At 35.8% G+C, this 19,705-nt stretch overlaps 2 protein-coding genes across 6 annotated transcripts; one reads left to right on the top strand and one right to left on the bottom strand.

The window, feature by feature from the left end:
* Positions 1-439: 439 nt before the first annotated feature.
* Positions 440-7,119, bottom strand: LOC108984278 (high-affinity nitrate transporter 3.2-like). Of its 5 annotated transcripts, none has more exons than XR_004802376.1 (5): positions 1,643-1,667; positions 1,234-1,368; positions 1,096-1,147; positions 798-903; positions 440-681 (listed from the first exon to the last, which is right to left on the bottom strand). XR_004802376.1 is itself a non-coding variant. In XM_035693779.1 (3 exons), exons 2-3 carry the CDS (start codon positions 6,769-6,771, stop codon positions 5,887-5,889), a joined length of 627 nt encoding a protein of 208 aa, XP_035549672.1. In that variant the 5' UTR covers positions 6,772-6,887; positions 7,011-7,119; the 3' UTR covers positions 5,816-5,886. The 5 variants fall into 5 exon arrangements, 3 of the variants coding, with proteins under 3 accessions (XP_035549672.1, XP_035549673.1, XP_035549671.1); XR_004802375.1 differs by lacking the exon at positions 1,643-1,667 and adding an exon at positions 6,630-6,742 and having other exon boundaries at positions 441-681; XM_035693779.1 differs by lacking the exons at positions 440-681; positions 798-903; positions 1,096-1,147; positions 1,234-1,368; positions 1,643-1,667 and adding exons at positions 5,816-6,371; positions 6,630-6,887; positions 7,011-7,119.
* Positions 7,120-9,792: 2,673 nt separating this feature from the next.
* Positions 9,793-14,003, top strand: LOC108984279. The gene is made up of 9 exons (XM_018956180.2): positions 9,793-10,211; positions 10,713-11,386; positions 11,522-11,733; positions 12,339-12,419; positions 12,525-12,611; positions 12,720-12,852; positions 12,951-13,022; positions 13,541-13,690; positions 13,877-14,003. The coding sequence occupies exons 1-9, from the start codon at positions 9,793-9,795 to the stop codon at positions 13,999-14,001; spliced, it is 1,953 nt and encodes a 650-aa protein (XP_018811725.1). The 3' UTR covers positions 14,002-14,003.
* Positions 14,004-19,705: the final 5,702 nt, after the last annotated feature.

The following is a 19,705-nucleotide window of genomic DNA, read 5'->3' as shown; positions in this document are numbered from 1 at the left end:
GATCCGGATCCGGATCTGGATATCCGGCCATAACCAGATCCGGACGGATAACTGGATTCAAATCGGATATCCTGATTTAATCCGGATCCGGGTTATAACCGGATAAATCCGGATTTAATGTTTTATTTTTTTTTAAAGAGACTTTAAAACTTAAAAAAATATTTTTATAGCACTTGTTTTCTTTAAAAAAATTCTTATATGCTTAAATTGCCCAGATTTGTTTTAAAAAATAATTTAAACACTTTTAATAAAAGATTTTTATAAAAAAATAATAAATTAACAAACAAAATAAATAATATTGTTGTTACATCACAATGTAAAATATAAATTTACAAAAAATAAAATAAATAATAATACATCACAACTAATTAACTAAAACGTTAATTTACAAAGAACAAAAGAAATAATAATACATCACAAATAATTAAATTAAAACATAAATTTATAAAGATCAAAATGCATTAGTCTTCACATGGAAACCACAGGAATTTAAAAAAAAAATTGGGTGGCCAAAGTTCCCATAATGAAAAAAACTAGTCCAATATGGAAAAACAGTTCTCTAATAAAATGCCCTGAGCATATGCATTTCCCTTGGTATATTTAAGTCACACCATAATTGTAAGTCTGCTCCAGAACAATTGTCTCATGTTCTTCTGAATACCCCAACATGGCTATGGTGTACTGTCACATACATACAACAAATATTAAAAGGAATTCTATGGGTCCCTTTTGTGGCTTAAATATGATTAGTGTGCATCTGCTATGATTTTTGTGTGAAATCATGTGAGAAAACATACATTGTATTCAGGTCTATCAACCTTCTTCAACAGCCTCATTCCCAAGGCTTACATTGAATGGAACCCTCTAAGATCAGGAACATCATACCTTGTACTCACATGGATTCTGCAAGTTGAGAACAACAGATATGAAAAGGTAAATTCAATCAACTCCAAGAAAAGTTGCTCTAACCCACCATGGATAGAGTTTGGTAGAGCCATGTGATGTACATCATGTGACCACTAGAAAAGTGCATAAATGATAGAAACAAGATAAACTCATCATTATATGGCAAAGATAGCAGAAATCAGAACAAACCAGCATTACTCTCTACATTAATTGCTGCTTCTTCTTGCTCATCCTAGAGAATCTACAAGATAATGGAATTTTGATAAACTAATCACTGAATTATATTTGAGAAGGTGGGGATAAAAAATTATACAAGATCCTTCTAACCTGGATTTCAAGCCCTTCAGTTACTAAAAAAGGTGGGGCATATATGTGAAAATTTCCCTGAGGGGATGACAAAAACTTAAGCCTCTCTACTTCTCTAGGGTCAATAGCATGGGCAGCCAAAGCAATTAGAGCAGCCTGGAAGTACAAACAATTAGGAACCATTAAAGCCAACAATTTAAGTAACAAAATAAGAATGAGAATTCTTAAGCACAATATCAATTTCAATGAATTATTATAAAAATAAAGGGAACCTTAAGAAGAGGGGGGTTAAGTTGAAGTTGAAGTTGAAGTTGCTTAAGTTGCTAAAGTTGAAGGAAGTGGGTTACCTCAAGTAGAAAAAAATGTAGAGGTTAAGTTAAATGGATAAATTAGTAATAAAAAATCAAACTTAACAAATAAAAGTGTTTACCTTCGATGTCAACGCGTTCTACATGCTTCTCGACCTCCCAAGAACTAAGTGGTTCACAAGTCAACCAATTTTGCGTGCAAATTAGTGCTTGGACAGTCTATGGAGCTAATGAGCTTCGGTATGGGTCTATTACACGTCCACCGGTGCTGAATGCAAACTTGGATGCAACGGTGGAAATAGGGATGTCCAATACACCACGTGTGATCTCTGCAAGGATGAGATATCTAAATGAGTTCTTCTTCCACCAATCCAAAATATCAAACTCAGATATTTTTGGTTCAATCACATCCGACAAATACATATCCATGTCTGAGCTAAGTACTGAACTATTTTGCTTCTCAAGATATTGCTCTAGAACTGTATCAAAATCTTCACAGTCCAGGTCATCACCAATAATACTTGAGGAACTTCTATAGGCCATATTTGATCTTCCACTACCTAGCCCATAAAATTTGTGGTATTGCCAATCAAACGATTCATGAGCAATTTTACTTTGGCTTCAATTCTATCTCCGCATTCATCTTCTTTGCATCTTTTTAACCAATATGACAAGGATATAATCTTATATCGAGGATCAAGGACAAAAGCTATATAAACAATTATGTTTATCCTATCCATGTTCCCACAATATTTATCAAACTTAAGTTTCATAGTAGAAGCCATCATCATCAACATATCATCCTCACTTTGACCCATGTTGTTCAAAGTATTCTCAATTGTACAAATTTGTTGAAATAACATATTAGAGGTCACACACAATGAGCCAGAGATTTTCAAAGTGACATCATAAAAAACTTTTAGAAACTTAATAAAAATACGAGCCATTTACCAATCTTCAAACAGAGATGCCAAAAGCTGTGACTCATTCACTCCCATTAGTTATTCCATTTACTTTGTATTGAAGGAAAACAAGGAGCAGGAAAAGAAAGAAGAAAAGAAAGAAGAAAACGCAGAAGAGAAAAAGGAAGAAGGAAAAAAAAAACCAATCATAATCTAAACAAGAATTTAATACAAGAAGGATACCAAATTGAGAGATCTACAAGAATATGTTTAAGAGCAAAATACCAATCATATTCGAAACTGTCAAGCTTGCCACTGAACTGTTAATGGACCATATAAATGTTTTAATTACCAACCAAATATCTACAACAATGAGTATCAATATGAGAAAGACACTTCTTCTACTTCGAAATTAAGACTAAATAATTGATGTAATTCAAGAATTACATCAATCCCATGTACACTAGCAATACCTAGCCCTTATAATAATGTATAAATTAATAAAACAACCAGCAACGTGTTCTATAGCAGAAATAGAGTTATACCCACTGAAAAATTCATTTTAATTGAAACAAGTCTACTAAAAGTCTGAAAATGGGAGAACATGAAACAAAAACCTTGGTTAATTCCCCAAAACCAGAAACAAACCCTCCCCATATGAAACAACCACTCATATCATACATAAGGAAAAAAAAACCCTTCTTATTCTCTCTTTCATAACTCGGTCCCAACGGGACCGTCCCATCGTTTACAACCAAACCCTAAAACACTCAAAGATAAAATAAAACCCTAAAACACAAAAATCCCAAAACACCCATCGTTTACAAAAAAAACCCAATATGCATAATCAAAAATCCCGAAACACATCATTTACAGAAACTAACAAAGTAGAGAGAGAGATGACCATACCGTATAGAAACTAAAAGAGTAGAGAAAGAGAGATGACAGAGTAGAGAAGGACTTGAGAAATATACTTTACGAGCTTAGACTTCATAAATGTTGAATGGTAGCCTCTGTGTCTCTCTCCTAAATGCGCAAACTGCAAAGGACTTCGAAAGACAAAGGGATTTAGCAGAAGAGACGCCTGCGTCAAAGAGAGAAGGTGAAAAGGAGAAGAGAATGGATTCGGAAAGGAGAAGAGACGCCTGAGTCGAAGAGAGTAGGTAGATGGGATTCAGAAAGGCAAAAGGGATTCGAAAGTTAGGGATTTTGCAGTGTAGCGTGGGGCAGATTTTTTTTAAATTGACCCGGTTATGGATAACCGTGTCACAAAACCGGATTCGTAACTAGATCCGAATTCTTCTCACCCGCCCGGGTATAATCCGGACGGATAACCGCTCGGATACACCTGGATCTCTAGGTTTCGAACCGGACCAAAAAAAAGGGTCTGGATGCACACCCCTATGACATACTGCTTCATGTTAGTTGAAAGTTTTTATGTTAATTCTAGCACCCAAAAAGCTACACACACACAAAGTGTGTGCTACACAATTATACTAGATATATATTTCTCTTCAACTTAGGCCTATAGTTTGGACAAAAACTTAAAAGGAATTATAAACCAGGATAATCCATTGGAAGATCATCAAGCACCAAAATCATATATTACGAAATACTCCGTCTCTCCCATTAGTCAAGATTGTACGTGTTGGCTAGATCTCAAATTTGATCCCAGTCTTAACGAGCCGAAGGGAAAACTAGTAGATGATCTTGCTATGTGCAATTTATTACATGCTAATCTAACAGATAGAGTGATGGATGAGGTTATTTTCCCGGAGTGTGGAGTGTGGAGTGTTTTGTTCTTTTGATGTTTCATATTTTAGTCTTATAATAGCGACTTTGATATCATTGTTTATAAGAAAATGTTAATGCTCAACCATAAAAAAAACTAGTCTTATGTTACTCAAGGTACCAGTGCCGATCAAAACAACTAAGACAGGACACATTTTTAGCTGCTACTTTTTGTCTTTGACAATTTTGGCCAAATATGTCAATATTATTAAAATCGAACAGATTTGTTCTTCCAGTACATTTTCTACAAATAGAAACACTTTTGTTCCAAAACTCCAATAAAGTGTAAACCCTTAATCCAAATTCATTCCATATATGACTTTCACTACTTGGCAGTCAGGTTCATAAGTACACTACTTACTACTCTGTGACTACGTTAGAGTCACAGAGAAAACTAAAAAACTTCCATGTAATGTTACATGCTACACTCTTATCATATTTTTATCTTACTATGTAAATGTTGTACTTCTTATCACCCTTGGGTCGTCTTTTTTTATTTCTTAAAGAAAAACTCAAAGGTTGATAGACATTGTCATCTCATTATGGTGCGATAAGAATAAGATCATGAGAATGTAGTATATATATACAATTTTTCATTCTTTATATAATATATATATATATATATTAATTGATCCGACAGTCTTTCACATTTTAACATGTTTTTTAGAGTATCTTTGGATCATATTGTAGTCACTCAGTTGTCTAGAAGTCCATCTTACAAGAAAATTCAATCAGATTTCAATAGCCAAAATCATCACAGAAGCATAAAATGGAATAGATTTCATTAAGCTTTGTCAGCCAAAATGCAACTATAAGTTCGGGTGTATATTACAAATGTGTTTTGTTACATAGACTTGCAGCGAGACCCATTATAACTTAAAAAAAAAAAAAAAAAAAGAAACACCAATAATCTTTTAGCATAGAATTTTGCTATGTATCAACCATTATTCACTCTCGTACTCTAAACTTGACAATTTTTTTTTTATATTTTTTCTTAGAGTGTGGGATATATAAAATGAATAGTAACTGATGAGAAGAATTATTTTTTAATCGATACGAAATAAGGCTTCTAAATAGATTTTATCTTTCTCCTACGTCCAGCACAGCACCATAAAACCACACCATGCAAAATTGCAAATTACTACTAACGATTTTATTGTACAAAGGTGAAAGGGCTTAAGAGCATTGGCATTGATTTCATCAAAATTATTTCTAAAGTTTGATGAAAAATACATGATTTCTATAAATTCAAAACTTTCCTAGCCATAACTCTACATTGAATTAGCCATTGAATTCATCAAAATAATAATATAATATTATTTTTTTAATAAAAATATTTTTATTTTTTTTATATTTTACAATTATACTAATCATATGTTGATTAATAATTTAATTTGATTATTACATTATTATTACAACACGATTGGAGATTAAACGTGAATAAAAAAGACTTTTGAAGATTAAAAGTGAATAAAAAATAGATTTGATGAATGAATAGTAGACCTTCAAATTTGAAGAAACCTATAAATTTACTGTAGCTCAAAATTTCACATTTATCTATTTGACTAATCCAATGCAGCCCTATTTTGATGAAATTCATCAAATTTTACATTTGGCTAGACTTTTGATGAAGCCAATGCTAATGCTCTAAGAATATTGTATTGCGTCGACTCTCACTTCTGTTCAGACAGTTTTGCCCTTCTCTTCTCGGCAATAAAGAACCCAAGCAAGGACAGAACCGCGAAAGCACTGAAACAAACCGAGGCAATATCGAGCGACGCGTGGCGGCCGGTGATTGCCTGGACATCAAACAAATTGGTGGTCTTTTTTGCATCGGTTGTTTGACCGTAAGCCACCTCGATGTCGTCGGAGTTGTAGGCGTAGGCGCGTATGAAGTACGTACCCGAGGGCACGTCACGCTCCACCTTCCACTCAAAGGTCTGGTTCCACTTATCATACGGCCTAGAAACGATCTTGAACTGACATGTCTTGTCTTTGGCTAGGTTGTCCACTGTCTTCCTCCACGCGCGGTCAACCTGGCTGACGGGCGAGTAGCATAGCTTGACTTTTATGGTCTTGTAGGCGGAGTCCGTACCAGCTGCTAGGCTCTGATTCAGACCCCATGTTACGGTAATTTTATCAACACCAGCTTTCAGAACTGCGAATTTGATCCATACAAATTTCAATCTTTTATCCAAAAGGAGATTTAAATTAACTCAAGTTTCATTATTTAAGAAACCCAAGGGAGAAAAATTGCAGATTCTGTTTGGTTGAATAACTTTCTTGGACAATCAATGTGTGCGCGCGCGTTCATCTCAGCAAAACATAGTTAAACAGCAGACTATTCTTGAGAAGTTGGAAATGAAAAACAAAACAGAGTTGTTGAGAGAGAGAGAGAGAGAGAGAGGTTTGGTACCTTGCCCTTGTTTGAATGAAGCAGTGACTTCCAAGGTTCTTGACAGAGAAGAGAAGAGAACAATTCCATAACAAGTTGCTGCCATGCAAAAGAAGAGAAGAAGTGAACCTAAGATGGTTATTCCATAACGTTTTGGCTCCATTGACACTTGCGCCCCGAATTCTCCAGGAAATTAGCAACCAGTCACCCGAAGGCAAAGGCTTTGATAATGTAATTCTACTGACCCTGAGAAAAAGTACTGGTACTTTCGGTACGTCCCTTTATATAGATTACCTTAAAAGAATCAGTTTACAATTAAACAATTCTGGTTTTTCTTTTTGAATAAAATTAATGGGTAAAACAAGTGAGCAGAAAGGCTCAAAAGTATTTGCAGGCGCTTACAAGAAAATGGCTCCTGAGCACGTTGAAGGGATGGGGTTGTGAGGGTGTGCTTGACATAACAGAGATGGATATGCTTGGAGGGTTTAATTAATTAATTATGCATTGACTTTGTTTTGTTTATTTGGTTTCACATCCGTGGATATGGGCAGGCAAGATATCCCTTGTCTTATTCTTCTTTGTTGCCATTACTACGCTTTTTGAGTTCTGGTTTGTCTCCTAGTGTCATGGAAAAGGCCGCATGCAAACTATGATAAAACGAGAAACTAGGATGGAGTCTCGTCTATTAAGTTTGTGGACACCTGAATACCAAGCATGCCTCCTAATTTATGGACCCAATTCAATTCGGGATCTTTCATTCCCTTTTTTTTTTTTTTTCAAAGGAATAAAGGAAGTGCTAAGTGCATGCTTAGATCGAAAACTTGTTCGGAATTTGGATGAAAAAATGTTGAAAAGATAAGTTTTATGCGATTTTGTGTGGATTGTGAGCCCACTAAAGTCTTGAATTTCTTTTTATATAATACTAAGCTTTTGATTTAGAAAAATTAAAGTGCAGTTTGGATAGTAAGTTAAGATGAGATGAGTTGAGATGAAAGTTAAAAGTTGAATAAAATATTATTAAAATATTATTTTTTAATATTAATATTATTTTAAGATTTAAAAAATATGAATTGTTAATTATATTTTATGTAAAAATTTAAAAAATTTATAATTATGAGACGACTTCTTGTGAGCCTAAAAATCTTGAAAGAATCTGATTGGGCCAAAACCGAGAATATGGATGGCCACGATAGGGGCACACCATGGGGGCCCTGGGTCGTCAGATCTGGCCCTGTCCAAGGGCTCCGGCTGCCTAAGGGTGGCCTTCAAGTGACCACCCACACCTTCCTAAGCTTCCTTTTTTTTTTTTTTTTCTAAGTCATTTTTTTTAGTTTGAGTTTTCAACTGAAAAGGAGAAAAATGTTTGAAAGAGAAGTTAAAAAGACTTTGGTAGAGATAAATTTGTAACTTGTATGTTTAGGACTGTAGGGGTGTATCGGTTTGGTCTGGTCCAATTCGGAGTAGTCACGGATTGAAAAATTTCAGTCCATCTTTTTTGCCGGACCGGATCATTAGTTATCGGTTCAATTCGATCTATGAACAATATTTTTCCTTTTTTTTTTTTTTAATTTTTTACAAAAAAAAATAATAATAAATTAGTAAAATTAATAAAATTAAAATTAAGTGATCTCTTCAAAAATTAGTTAGTTCCTTCACTCTCGCATTGAACTCTCTCTTACTCTACTTCCAACCATGTCTCGTTTGTGTTCTCCCATTCGGCAGCCCCTCTGATCGTCTTCCCTGATAAGTTTTTGACTTACCTCCGACATGCACACACCCATATATATATATATATATACACACACTCTCTCTCTCTCTCTTAATTTCAAATGATACTTAAAGGTTGTTTTGGATGTCAATGAAAGACTAGCAAGTACTCTTATTTAAGAAAATATTTGTTCATTCCAATAAGAATGCTCTAATACAAGAAAATAATGAGCACCTTGAGTTGGACTTACCTCTAGTATAAAAGTTAAAAATAATTAATTAAATACTGTATCTTGTTAAAAAAAATAATTTAGAAGGATGGGAAGTACTATTTATTCGTGATATCATGACAATCGACATTCTTATCCATTTATTTACTCAACGGGACATATATATATATATATATATATATATATATATACATAAATGATTTTTTATCTTTTTATTTTGAGAAATATTTTACATCATATATAACTATTCACGTAAGATAGTTTCATTCCTAAAATTTAAAATTTATTTTTTAATTAAATTAAATTATGTCATAAAAATTGTGAATAATATAAAGAGCAATACTACGTACAGTCTCCATTTGGAGACTGTAATACAAGCCTAAGTAATTTTATCTTTAAAATTTTTTAAAATTAAAAAAATATCCTTCCTAAAATGATATTTTTTCTCATTTAATAAATGACCTACACATACAGTCTCTAAGTGCAGACTGCAAATAGAATTTCTCTAATGTAAAATGTTTATAGAAAGTTATTCTTTTCTTTTGCAATTACTGATCAAGATCAAGAAATCGTAATACAAAATCATTTCATTTCATCTAATCATTATAATTTTTTTAAATTCTTACACAAAATATAATAAATAATTCAAATTTTTTAAATTTTAAAATAAAAATAATATTAAAATATTATATGATAATAATATTTTATTTAACTCTCAACAAAAACATACATTTGATCTAATCTTAGATCGATAACCAAACGAGTTTAAATAAAAATAATACTACATACAGTTGTGGAATGAGCAAATGTCATACAGTCGTTTTGAAAAAGAGTGAAATCTACTATTAAAAAATTAATTTTTTTTCATATAGATCTCATATTTATTCATTTTTTTTAAAATAACTACACAATACTTATACATTTACGATTATAAATATCATTTCTCTTTAAACAATTCATGATCTTAAATGCCAAAGCGTGCGGTTTGCCATCCTCGTCAAGTACTGCATGGAGACACATGCAAAACCTCACAGAATAAGACAGACCAGCGGAAATTGCCGACAAAACTCCCTCTTCCATCTCTCTCTCCAATATCCCTCCTGCTGATATATTATCGATAACCCAATGTTTCAAACATAGCCAAACTCCATCCTCGTGTTCTCAGCCAACATCTCTCTCTCTCGCTCTCTCTCTCTCTCTCTCTCTCTGTGCGTGTGTTTGTGCGCTTGGATTGAGGGCTCTGTGCCATGGACAGGATGAGATTCAGCAGAGACGCTTCAAAGGAAAGCAAAGCTGGTTCTATGACCCTGCAGAAGAAACTAGTGGATATTCGTCTTAAAGCAGAACAACCTGTTCCGGACCTGACAGATTTCATGAATGACATGTTCTTTGGGGTTGTGAACGCTGAGAAAAAAGCTTATAACTTTACTGGCGGCGCTGGAAGTCATGTCATCGACGAGGAGGATGATTTTGAGTGCAGCAGCAGAAGCAACAGCAGCAGGCAGACACAAGAATGGCTTGAAGAAGCCAGGCGCATGGTGTCTTCATCTCCTTCACGCTGTGACTCTCCCTCTAGGCCGCTTGTTGGGTCACCCAGATTTGCAGCTGCTCATGGAAGTCCCTCTTTGCTTGATCGAAGAGACCCTCTCTCTAGGTCTGCCAGAAGGTACGTAACTCTCTGATAAGTTAAGACTGGCCGCCTGCTCTTTAGGTTATATCTATATCTATATCTATATATATATATATATATATTCATTAAACTGCAATTACGTTAATCGAATGCATTTGCAGCTCGATAAAAAAAGAAAAAGAAAGAATAGACTAGAACAAAGTGCACCAGAATCTTTGTTCATTATCTTCTGAAACAAAGATAGGTTTAGCAACATGATCTTCATGCATGATCACTACGAAATTGATGTCCATGATCTGATACTGTTGTAACATGCATCATGTTTTTCCCGAGCGCCTTGAGAAGACAAGTGAATCGTACATAAGTAAAACCTAAATAACTACAGTTGTTTAACGTTTGTGCGTAATCTTCTTTTTTTATTATTGGATTGAGAGACCCAATATATGGTATATGTATTTGGCTTATTAATACAGCTAGCTATATAACCAGCTTGGCTAGATTGATCATTCCGAGTTTTTGGCTACGTTGTGCAAACAGGAACAGGGCAGTGGAGAGCTTCAGCGGAGAGATCCTCTCGAAATCAGCAAAGCACACTCGCAACAACTCAGAAACCCTTAACAACACACCACCTTCAGATCACTTATCCCCTGCTTCGGCCGTCAACAAATGGTTCTCGAACATCCTCAAGCCCTCCAATCCCACACACAATCCAGACCCCACTCCCGAACTGTCAGCCTCAGCTCCGCCGACTCCTCGCCAGTCCATGCCCCGAAAGTCCCGCTTCCAGACCGACCCTTCTTCTCCTCGCCCGCAGGGGATCCCCACTCCCACCTCCCGCCGGACGTTCAAGAACTCCACGGCGTTGCCGGATACCCAGCTCCTCCCTCCGTCAAAAGACGCCAGCGAGTCGACGCACCGTAGAACGGTGTCGTCTTCGACGACATGTTCTTTTCCAGAGAACCATGTTCTTTCGCCGCCGAGAAACCTCGTGGAGTCCGCGCACCGGAGGTCTATATCCTCATCGACTTGTTCGATGGAGAGGATAGCACGGAAACCCAATATTAAAAATGGGGGATTGAAAGAAGAGAAAGAAGCTCCTGATCTCACTAGTCTTAATGTGTTTTTAAAAGAGCAGAGAATCAAGCTTGAGAAAATCTCGAATGAGGAGATTAAGGCGAAGGCAAAAATGGTGCTCTCTGGGCCTTCAAACAGTTAAGTATAGAGAAAGCAAATTTACTTGTCTTGGATTAATGGGAAAATAATGGTTTATTCGATTTTTACATTGTAATTGAATTTGCACAGTTTTAGTTGGATTGCGTTGAATATGAGGTTTTATGCAAATGCAGGTACAAGTTCGATGGTGGCGGCGATATGTTATGCTTGGCTATTGGAGAATCAGAGGAGTAAGAATAAGGATAAGGGAGAAGGTGATGGAGAGGGCTTTGTGGTGGTGCCTGTGATGAATATGAGCAGAGAGAGTATGTGGAAGCATAAGCAGGCTGCTTGGCTATTTTATCACGTGGGTGTTGATGCAACCTCATTGCTCTTTGCTGATGAGGTAATCCTTTAGTGCTTGTGTACGAGTGGTTTGAATTTTGAGATGGGTTGAGATGATATGCGAATAGTAGAATAAAAATTAAATTATTTATTATATTTTGTGTGGGAATTGAAAAAAATTATTTTGGGATTTAAAAATGTTGAATTGTTTATTATATTTCGTGTAAAAATTTGAAAAAGTTATAATGATGAGATAAGATAAGATGAGTTGAGATAGATTTTGAATGCAAACAAGGAACTCAAATAATGGTCATTGATCACTCTTCCTATTTTAGATACTGGATAGTTGTTCAAACATAAGCAACATTTTGGGATATAGGCTTTACAGTAATTGAATTTTGTTGATTTCTATATTAGTCTGCAAAGAAAGAGAGTATAATTACAACCATTAGTTATTTTACTGATCGAAGAGTGGCTTGTTAATATCCTTTTCCGAAGAATTTCTTTCCTTTAACATGCATATTCTCTTTATAGCATTAGCTCAAGGCAATGCAAGTTTCTTATGCTTACATTTTAGCTAATGATACTGTAAAGTATACCGTTTAAATTAGATGACATGATATGAATTGGACAGTTTGCTGATTTGCTACTACAAAATGGTGTCAGGTGGACCTGGAGAGTCGAATGATGGCTGGACAATTAAACGTTCTTGTGGTAGGACAAGATGTCCTCAGAACTAATGGCGAGGTTGGTAAATGCTAACTATATGATTTGTGTCAACAAGTATGATTTGGATGGGAAGTTACAGATTGATTTATATATTGAACTATGTGTTCTTTTCTGTCATCATAGGTAGGATCCCAGTGCACCATTCTTACAGATAATTACTGCGAAAATGCCTATGATCTTCTCCAAACCACTGTGCTGAAGAAACTTTTGGTAAATAACAATAGCTAGTTAGCTGCAAAACAATAATTTTTTTTTTCCTACTACGAAGTGGTTGATAAAAAATTGGCTTGTTTCTCACTGGCTTTTAATATGTTTCAGCTTGCAGGTATCCTATTAGACACAAAGAATTTGAGTGCATATGATAAATCATCTATGACTAGAGATTCAGAGGCAGTCCAGTTGCTATTGGTTGGCACAGCCCCCAATTACAGATATGCTATTTTTGATCAGTGTATGTTTTCATGACTCTTCCAGAACTGTTAACAAGAATGTGTGAAGTCGTTTCTTTTGTCATGATCTAAAGCATCTGATTCTTTTGTACCTTGTCAGTAATTCAAGATCAAATAGACAAATCTTTTCTTGAAGCTTTGCAGCAGAGCTATGGGAAACGTCCTTACGAAGGTATGCTGCCTATAGTTGCATTTTCTATGTATCTAAAGTTATAATCACGTAAATGATTTTTTTTAATTTTGGCCAATGATTCCCATTGATCAATCTTGTCTGTCCCGTTGTCTCTGGTCTGAGGACAGGATTTCATAGGTGACGGGCACTTTCGATGGTTAGAATTGATTTCCTATTCGATATGACGATTCTTCAGACTTAAACATTTTTACTAACTTCTTTCCAGCGCTAACATCTTTCTTTGTCAAGAAATAATAGTTCCAGTTATGAGTGCGTAAGTACCGTACACTTTGAAAAAAATGAATAAATACGGGACTCACATGAAAAAAATTAATTTTTTAGTAGTGGACCACGTTCTTTTTCAGAGTGACTGTACGGCGCTTACGCACTCCACGACTATATGTAGCATTACCCTTATTGGTCACAACATTCATGTGCTTTTCACAATTTGCAGTCTTCCTTTGAAAGTGCAAAATTTTGGTTTTTTATTCTCTTTTCTGAGTTCTTGTTCATTATAGGTGACCAAAATGGTGTGGCACGTCTGGAGCAAGGGGTTCTAGAGAGAAAGTCGGCCACAATATCTGACCATGAAGACATCAAAATTCATTTTGATAAGAATCCTAGCAAAATGAGAAGTTCAAAACCTAACAAGGTTTCACCCAAATCAGGTTAAATCTCATTCCTTATACCTTTAATGCATATTTTTATCTTCTGAATAGAAGAGAATTTACCAAGGTAAGTCACCATATAGCCCTTCTTTACTGTGAGATTTACCAACTCTGTAGACCATATTCTTATTAATTCTAATCCATGCTTCAAAACCTGTAGTCATTGACACCAATTCTCTGTTCCAGATAAACCTAGGTCATTACCAGTGCAACCTCCTTCAACAGCACCTTCACAAAAATCATCTGATGGCAGCTCCCATGGAAAGCCTGTGTTCTTCCTAGCAAAATGGTTTGGTTTTGGACCAAAATGAACACAAATAACCTGCACTACTTGGACTGTTGGTAGTTCAACAAATCGATGAGTTTGTTCCAAAATTATTTCTTAATTATCTGCGTGCTTGGGTGTCATTTAGCTGCATCAATCGTATGGGTGCCATGTCACAACGGATGTTTCATGTGTAAAATCTTCATCGATATGCCTATTCTATTATTGCTTTTGTATCAGACAATAATGCTCAAGTGGTGCCAACATTTTTCCATTGTATCATTGCTCATGCCATTATATAACTTTGTTTTCGACACCAGCTTTTGTTGTTGTTTATGTCGATGATGATGATGTGGGTGTTTGACCCTTAAAAGATAATCCGGTAAGCATCATATCATTTATTATTACTTGCCTATTTCTACTCCACAAGAGGGGCTTGAAACAACAAAGTAATAATGAAACTTCTTTGCTGATATGGTGTATGGACTGAGATGGCCTCTAAATGTTGATGTAATCCTTGGTTTAATTATGGAAATATTTGGAAGAATGTGATCCTTCACAAGCTTTGAGATGCAATGGAACCATGCGAGTCTTCGATTTTTGTTTTTTAATTTTGTGTTTTTTAAGTAGAAACTTCTGTTAAGTGAACTTCAGCCCTGAGGTAGCTGCAACGCTTGTGAAATCAGAATTTCCAGATACATCAATTTCTCTTGCCTTTTGGCCAATTTGTAGAATATAGTCAATTATATTCAACATGCTTAGAACAGAGAAAAACTGCAATAATGTACTAGACACTTTAGTATTAGCAAGAAAAGATCTCAACCGGATCAGATCCTTTTGATAAGGCACCTGTCCAATTAGGTTTGCAACTTGACAACACTCCGAGTGTCAACTATCTATTGAAGCAATACTTTTGAGCAGGTGGAGGGGTAGTCCCATCCATGTAACCAATTAGTTTCTCCCATGGAGATGGGGACAAGCTGCACCTTCCACAAAAGGTGACTGTCCCTGGTGAGTTTCATAGTGTTCAAATGGTGAAGATTAACAAGGACTGAAAATGATTCGGTGATGACATTTCGTGAAGTGGGGGAAGAAAATTAAGAATTTATTTAGCCATCTTTAATGTAAAATTGTTGTTCGAGTTGTACCGCTAATAATAAGTCGGCGTGTAACTCCCTAATAGAAGATCCAAACTACATAGCCTGTACTCTAAAAAGACTAGTCAATAATACAATTGAAATCTCATTAGAACCTTATAAATTGCAAAAACTTTTTCTTCCCAAACAATGTGGGATCCTATACACAATCTACCATTATCTGTATCATATGAGATATCACACGGCATGTGATCACATCACTTGTTTTGAGGCTCATTACAGTTATAAAAAAAAAAAAAAAAAAATTAAGGCACCAATACACTTTAATGTTAGCTGAAATAGAAGTTTTCTGCATCAATGTGCTTGAGGTGTATCAATAAGCAGACTTGCAAATAGATTTATTCTCTTGACTCTAGTACCATAAAAAGTTAAAAAAAATGATATAGACATATTTGGCTTCCATACAATCAATGGGGAGCCCTTGTGTGTGTTGATAGAAATATTCGGATATACATACATCATATGCTATTCTGCCACATAGTTTTATCAAACACCACCGTTAGTATAGTTTATATGCTATTCTGTTGCATTGGTTTATTAAACACTACATTTGCAATAGTTTATCAAACACTATTCAATTTTTCTTGTTCTCATCATTATCTAGTAGCTTGTGTTCATCATTATCCTCGACTGTTTGTTCCTCTTGTTTATCAGATTGTCCTTGTGTTCACCGACCACCATCCAAATTAGTGTCAAAATCAATAAGGTTATGTTAATAAACGATAAAAAATAGTATTATTTTCAGCACAAGCTTTTGCACTCAAAATGAGTACTTACTCCAGACTATAGAGTAAATGTTCTTATATAGTTGTTGAGATAAAAAGCTGTAAGGCCCAGTTTCTTCATCAGTGGCCCGGTCCGTGCGTGAAAATGGCCCAGCCATTTTCGTGTTTAGTCTGAACGGCATCGTTTAGGTAAGTTTTGTTTTCCTTTCTGTTTTCCCTCCCGTTTCTTTCTCCCTCTTTCTCTCTTTCAGTTTCTGATTTTATTTTTCTTTCTCACGTCCAGACCTCTCCTTCTCTCCCACGTTTCCTTAATTTCTCTCGGTTTCTTCTTCATTTCCATTTGTTGGCATTGATTTGAGGTTCCGAATATTTCCTCATTGTTGCGGTTTCTGTTTCGTTTATTTTCCTTCTGTTTTTTTCTGGGTTTCTCTCGTGCAGTCAGACTCCCCAACAGGTAAATCATTTTTCGCCGATCATCTCTCCTTGTTTGCTTTGGGTGATTTCGTGATTTTGAATCACATGGCTTAGACTTTCTCTCATGCGCTGCATCTGTTTCAGTGGGTTACCGATTACTGCACTTCCTCTTCCTCTCCTTTTGCTTTTCGGTACTCCCTCTACGAATTAGTGAGCATCATTTTTCCCAGCCTTCATTTCGATTGGTAAGGGTTTCTTTCTCATCCAAGTTTCGGTTTCTCCTTCTGTAACCGTGCGAATTCTGCTTCTTAGTTTTGGGTTTGATTTATCTTCATTTTTCTGCAGTTTTCTGTTTTGGCCGTGAGTTTCTAGTTGCTGTGCGTGGGATTATTTCGGGTTGGTGTGTTTCGGGTAGGCATTGAACTTTTGCTGGATTTTCTCAATGCCGTAACATTCTCATGCAGTTCTTCTTCAAATTTATTTTGATTTTATCCTCATTTCTGCAGTTTGTTGTTGCTGTGAGTTGAGTTTGCATTTCGTCAGTTCTTGGACTTCCGTGACTTGTGATTCCTAATTCTTGGTCTTTTAAGTGAGTAAGCCAACACTTTGTTTTAGAATGGTCTTAGAATTCTTGATTATTGGTGTTGGGCATTGACTTTGGAGGGTGTTTTAGTAAATATTAAGATTAGTATATGATATTTTGGATTGAATTTAGGGCTGTCCAGATTACTACTTGGTTGACTTAGTAAACTATTTTTTTGCTATAATATGGTTTGGAATGGTGGATTTTAATTATTTAGATGGAGGTTGTGTTATTTTCTTTTAACACTTAGTTTATATATTTTTTTATGAATAGGCGACGAGATTGATAGAGGTCAATTTCAAGGTTTAGATAATACGCTGCAGGAGTCAGGTAAGCGGGGTTCCTATGCTAGGCTTACACAAATTATTTGAGACTGAGGTTGATTTTCTGAAAACTTTGCATATTTTTTGTGGTGAAATGGGAACTTGGGAAAAATAAAACCAACCTCGGTCGTTTATTTGTTATTCATGAAATCTGTGTGGAAAAGAGAAAAATATGTTCTGACATGCATTGTGTAGACATGAGCTAAATTTTGTCATGTGGTTTTTGAAATCTGGAAAAAGAGCGATATTGAGAATATGAAAAGTTGTGCATTTATTTAGAAAGATGTTCTGGTTTTTGTGTTCAACGTGAGTAAACTGTCTGGTTCTGTTTTGGTACTCTGTATTATTTTGATATAACATCTGAAAACCTTTGGCATGGTGTACTGGTTTTTGTATCTGACTCTGTCTCTACTTTGCTCTGCTCTGCTCTGTTATGCTCTGCTCTGTTTGGGTTGGTACCAACTTCTCTGTCTCTGAGTGCACCCACTTTGGAAACAAAGTGGTTTTATTGTGGTCTTTCCTGTGTGCACACTCGGGGCTCCGAGAAGAATAAAGGAAAGATTTCACCTCTGTCTCTGCCTGGTTTGGCCACCGGGGTTAGCACAACCCTACCACGGGGGTGAAACATGGTCTCTGCTCTGTTTGATGCTCTGTTTTGATCTGATGATGATACTCAGTTTATGTTATGCCAAAGTACCATGGGTTTTATTTGTTTTAAAACCATCGCTCTGTTATTTTGAAAATATGTTCTGTTCTGCATGATAACTCTGGAAAATATTTTATTCTGCATACTCTACTTTATAAATGCTCATGTTTGCACGCTAGCATATGATTTCTGCTTACTGAGTTGTGATAACTCACCCCCTATCATGATAATATTTTTCAGATGATGTGGAGAGTCCAAATGAGGACTTGGATTAGATTGGTGAACATGGATTAAGCTGAGGAGATGTAGTTGGAATAAGGACTCTTGATGTTCTTAGTTTTTAATGCCTTTGAGTTTTAATTATATGTTTGGGTTTAGTAGGACCTATGGTGTTTTCAGTTTGGTATGTTACTATTACTGGGAGGTTATGGACCCCTTTGATTTATTATTATTGCATTAAAGTTTGTGTGGAGTTTGTAATGAGATTATTGAGAAGATTTTAGATTGATTTCATTTATAAAGTTTTTGGAGAATTTTTCTTTGGATGTGTTGGGAGACATGTTTTTGAGTGACAAGTAGTAATTCTCCAAGCCACCCGGGTTTGGGGCGTTACAAAAGCTAAGTTACAGAGATCAGAGAAGTAACAAAATTGTTAGTGACTACATCATCAAAAGGAACCCTTTCTCCAATAGTGGCCATATACAGACATTCAGTATCGATATGAATATGTTGTCAACATTTAGGTATAGAGCAACATTTTGGTAGATGAAATTTGAAAGGAACATTGCTCACTTATCAAGAACAGATCAAGGAAAGAGGATAGAGAATATTTGTATAAAAAAGAGATGGGGATGCCTCTAGATGGGGAATGAGTTATTAGAGTCATGAATGTGATACAATTTGTCTTGTCCAATTATCCCCACTAGTTCAAACCCAGCTGCGAGTTAACTTTCAACCTCTTTTCTAGGCCCCACTCCATTTTCTCAATCCAATCCCCTCCCTCTCACAACCCAATCTATATCCTTGCATCTCGATGCTAATCCATACCATGAAAACACATTTCCTTTTCCAACCTTATTCTTCCGGTTTTGGTGAGGATATAACCAAGAAAGCTACTGCTGTATTCTCTCATTCAGTCTTCCAAGTATAAAGTAACAAACAGAACTCAGATCGCCCACTTGCGTTGAACCCTTCTAATGACCCAGAACTCTCTGTCTGGCACGACAATGGTGTTGATGTCATTGAAGATAGTGGTGGTAATGATGAAGATGATTTAGATATAGATGTCAAAATTGGCTTGAAAATAAACAATGCATGCCTTAAACCAGGACTAAAGAGCCAGTCATGGACATCCCAATATACCTCTACTCTCATATTGTTGACATGCATAGACTCATTACCTCTAAATTTCCATTGAAGGTGTTTGACATGAATGACCCAAAACCCATCAATTCTAATCTCCATCTCTGGCTCAACCTCATTCGAAGAGTTCCCATTGCCGATGTTCCCAGTAACAATACTATTCTTGCACTCAATTGAGATTTCATGAAAGCTACCTTTCTCATGGAATTTGACTCTTGTAAAAAACAATTTCTTACCAAATACGTGTTCCTTCTTTCAGTCTTTGAAACCAATATGGGATCAATGAGAGCCGGCCTACAACCTGTCTTCTTATAGGCATCTTTCTTCAGATCCCCAAGAAGAAGCACAACCTCTTCATCGTAGACAACCGCAACATTGTACCCTGAGTTTGGCTGCATTTTCCGATTAAACTTTGCAGCCTTAAGATCCCACAAGATATCAACAGCTTTACCTTCCACTCTAAACCGCTTCGAACCTTGTTTTCTCCAAAAATACCAGGGCTTCAGCTGAACTTTGCAGGTGTAACGGCTTTCTCCATCC

This window comes from Juglans regia, chromosome 9 (assembly GCF_001411555.2).
Source record: "Juglans regia cultivar Chandler chromosome 9, Walnut 2.0, whole genome shotgun sequence".
Lineage (NCBI taxonomy): Eukaryota > Viridiplantae > Streptophyta > Magnoliopsida > Fagales > Juglandaceae > Juglans > Juglans regia.
This window is presented reverse-complemented; position numbering and strand designations above follow the sequence as displayed.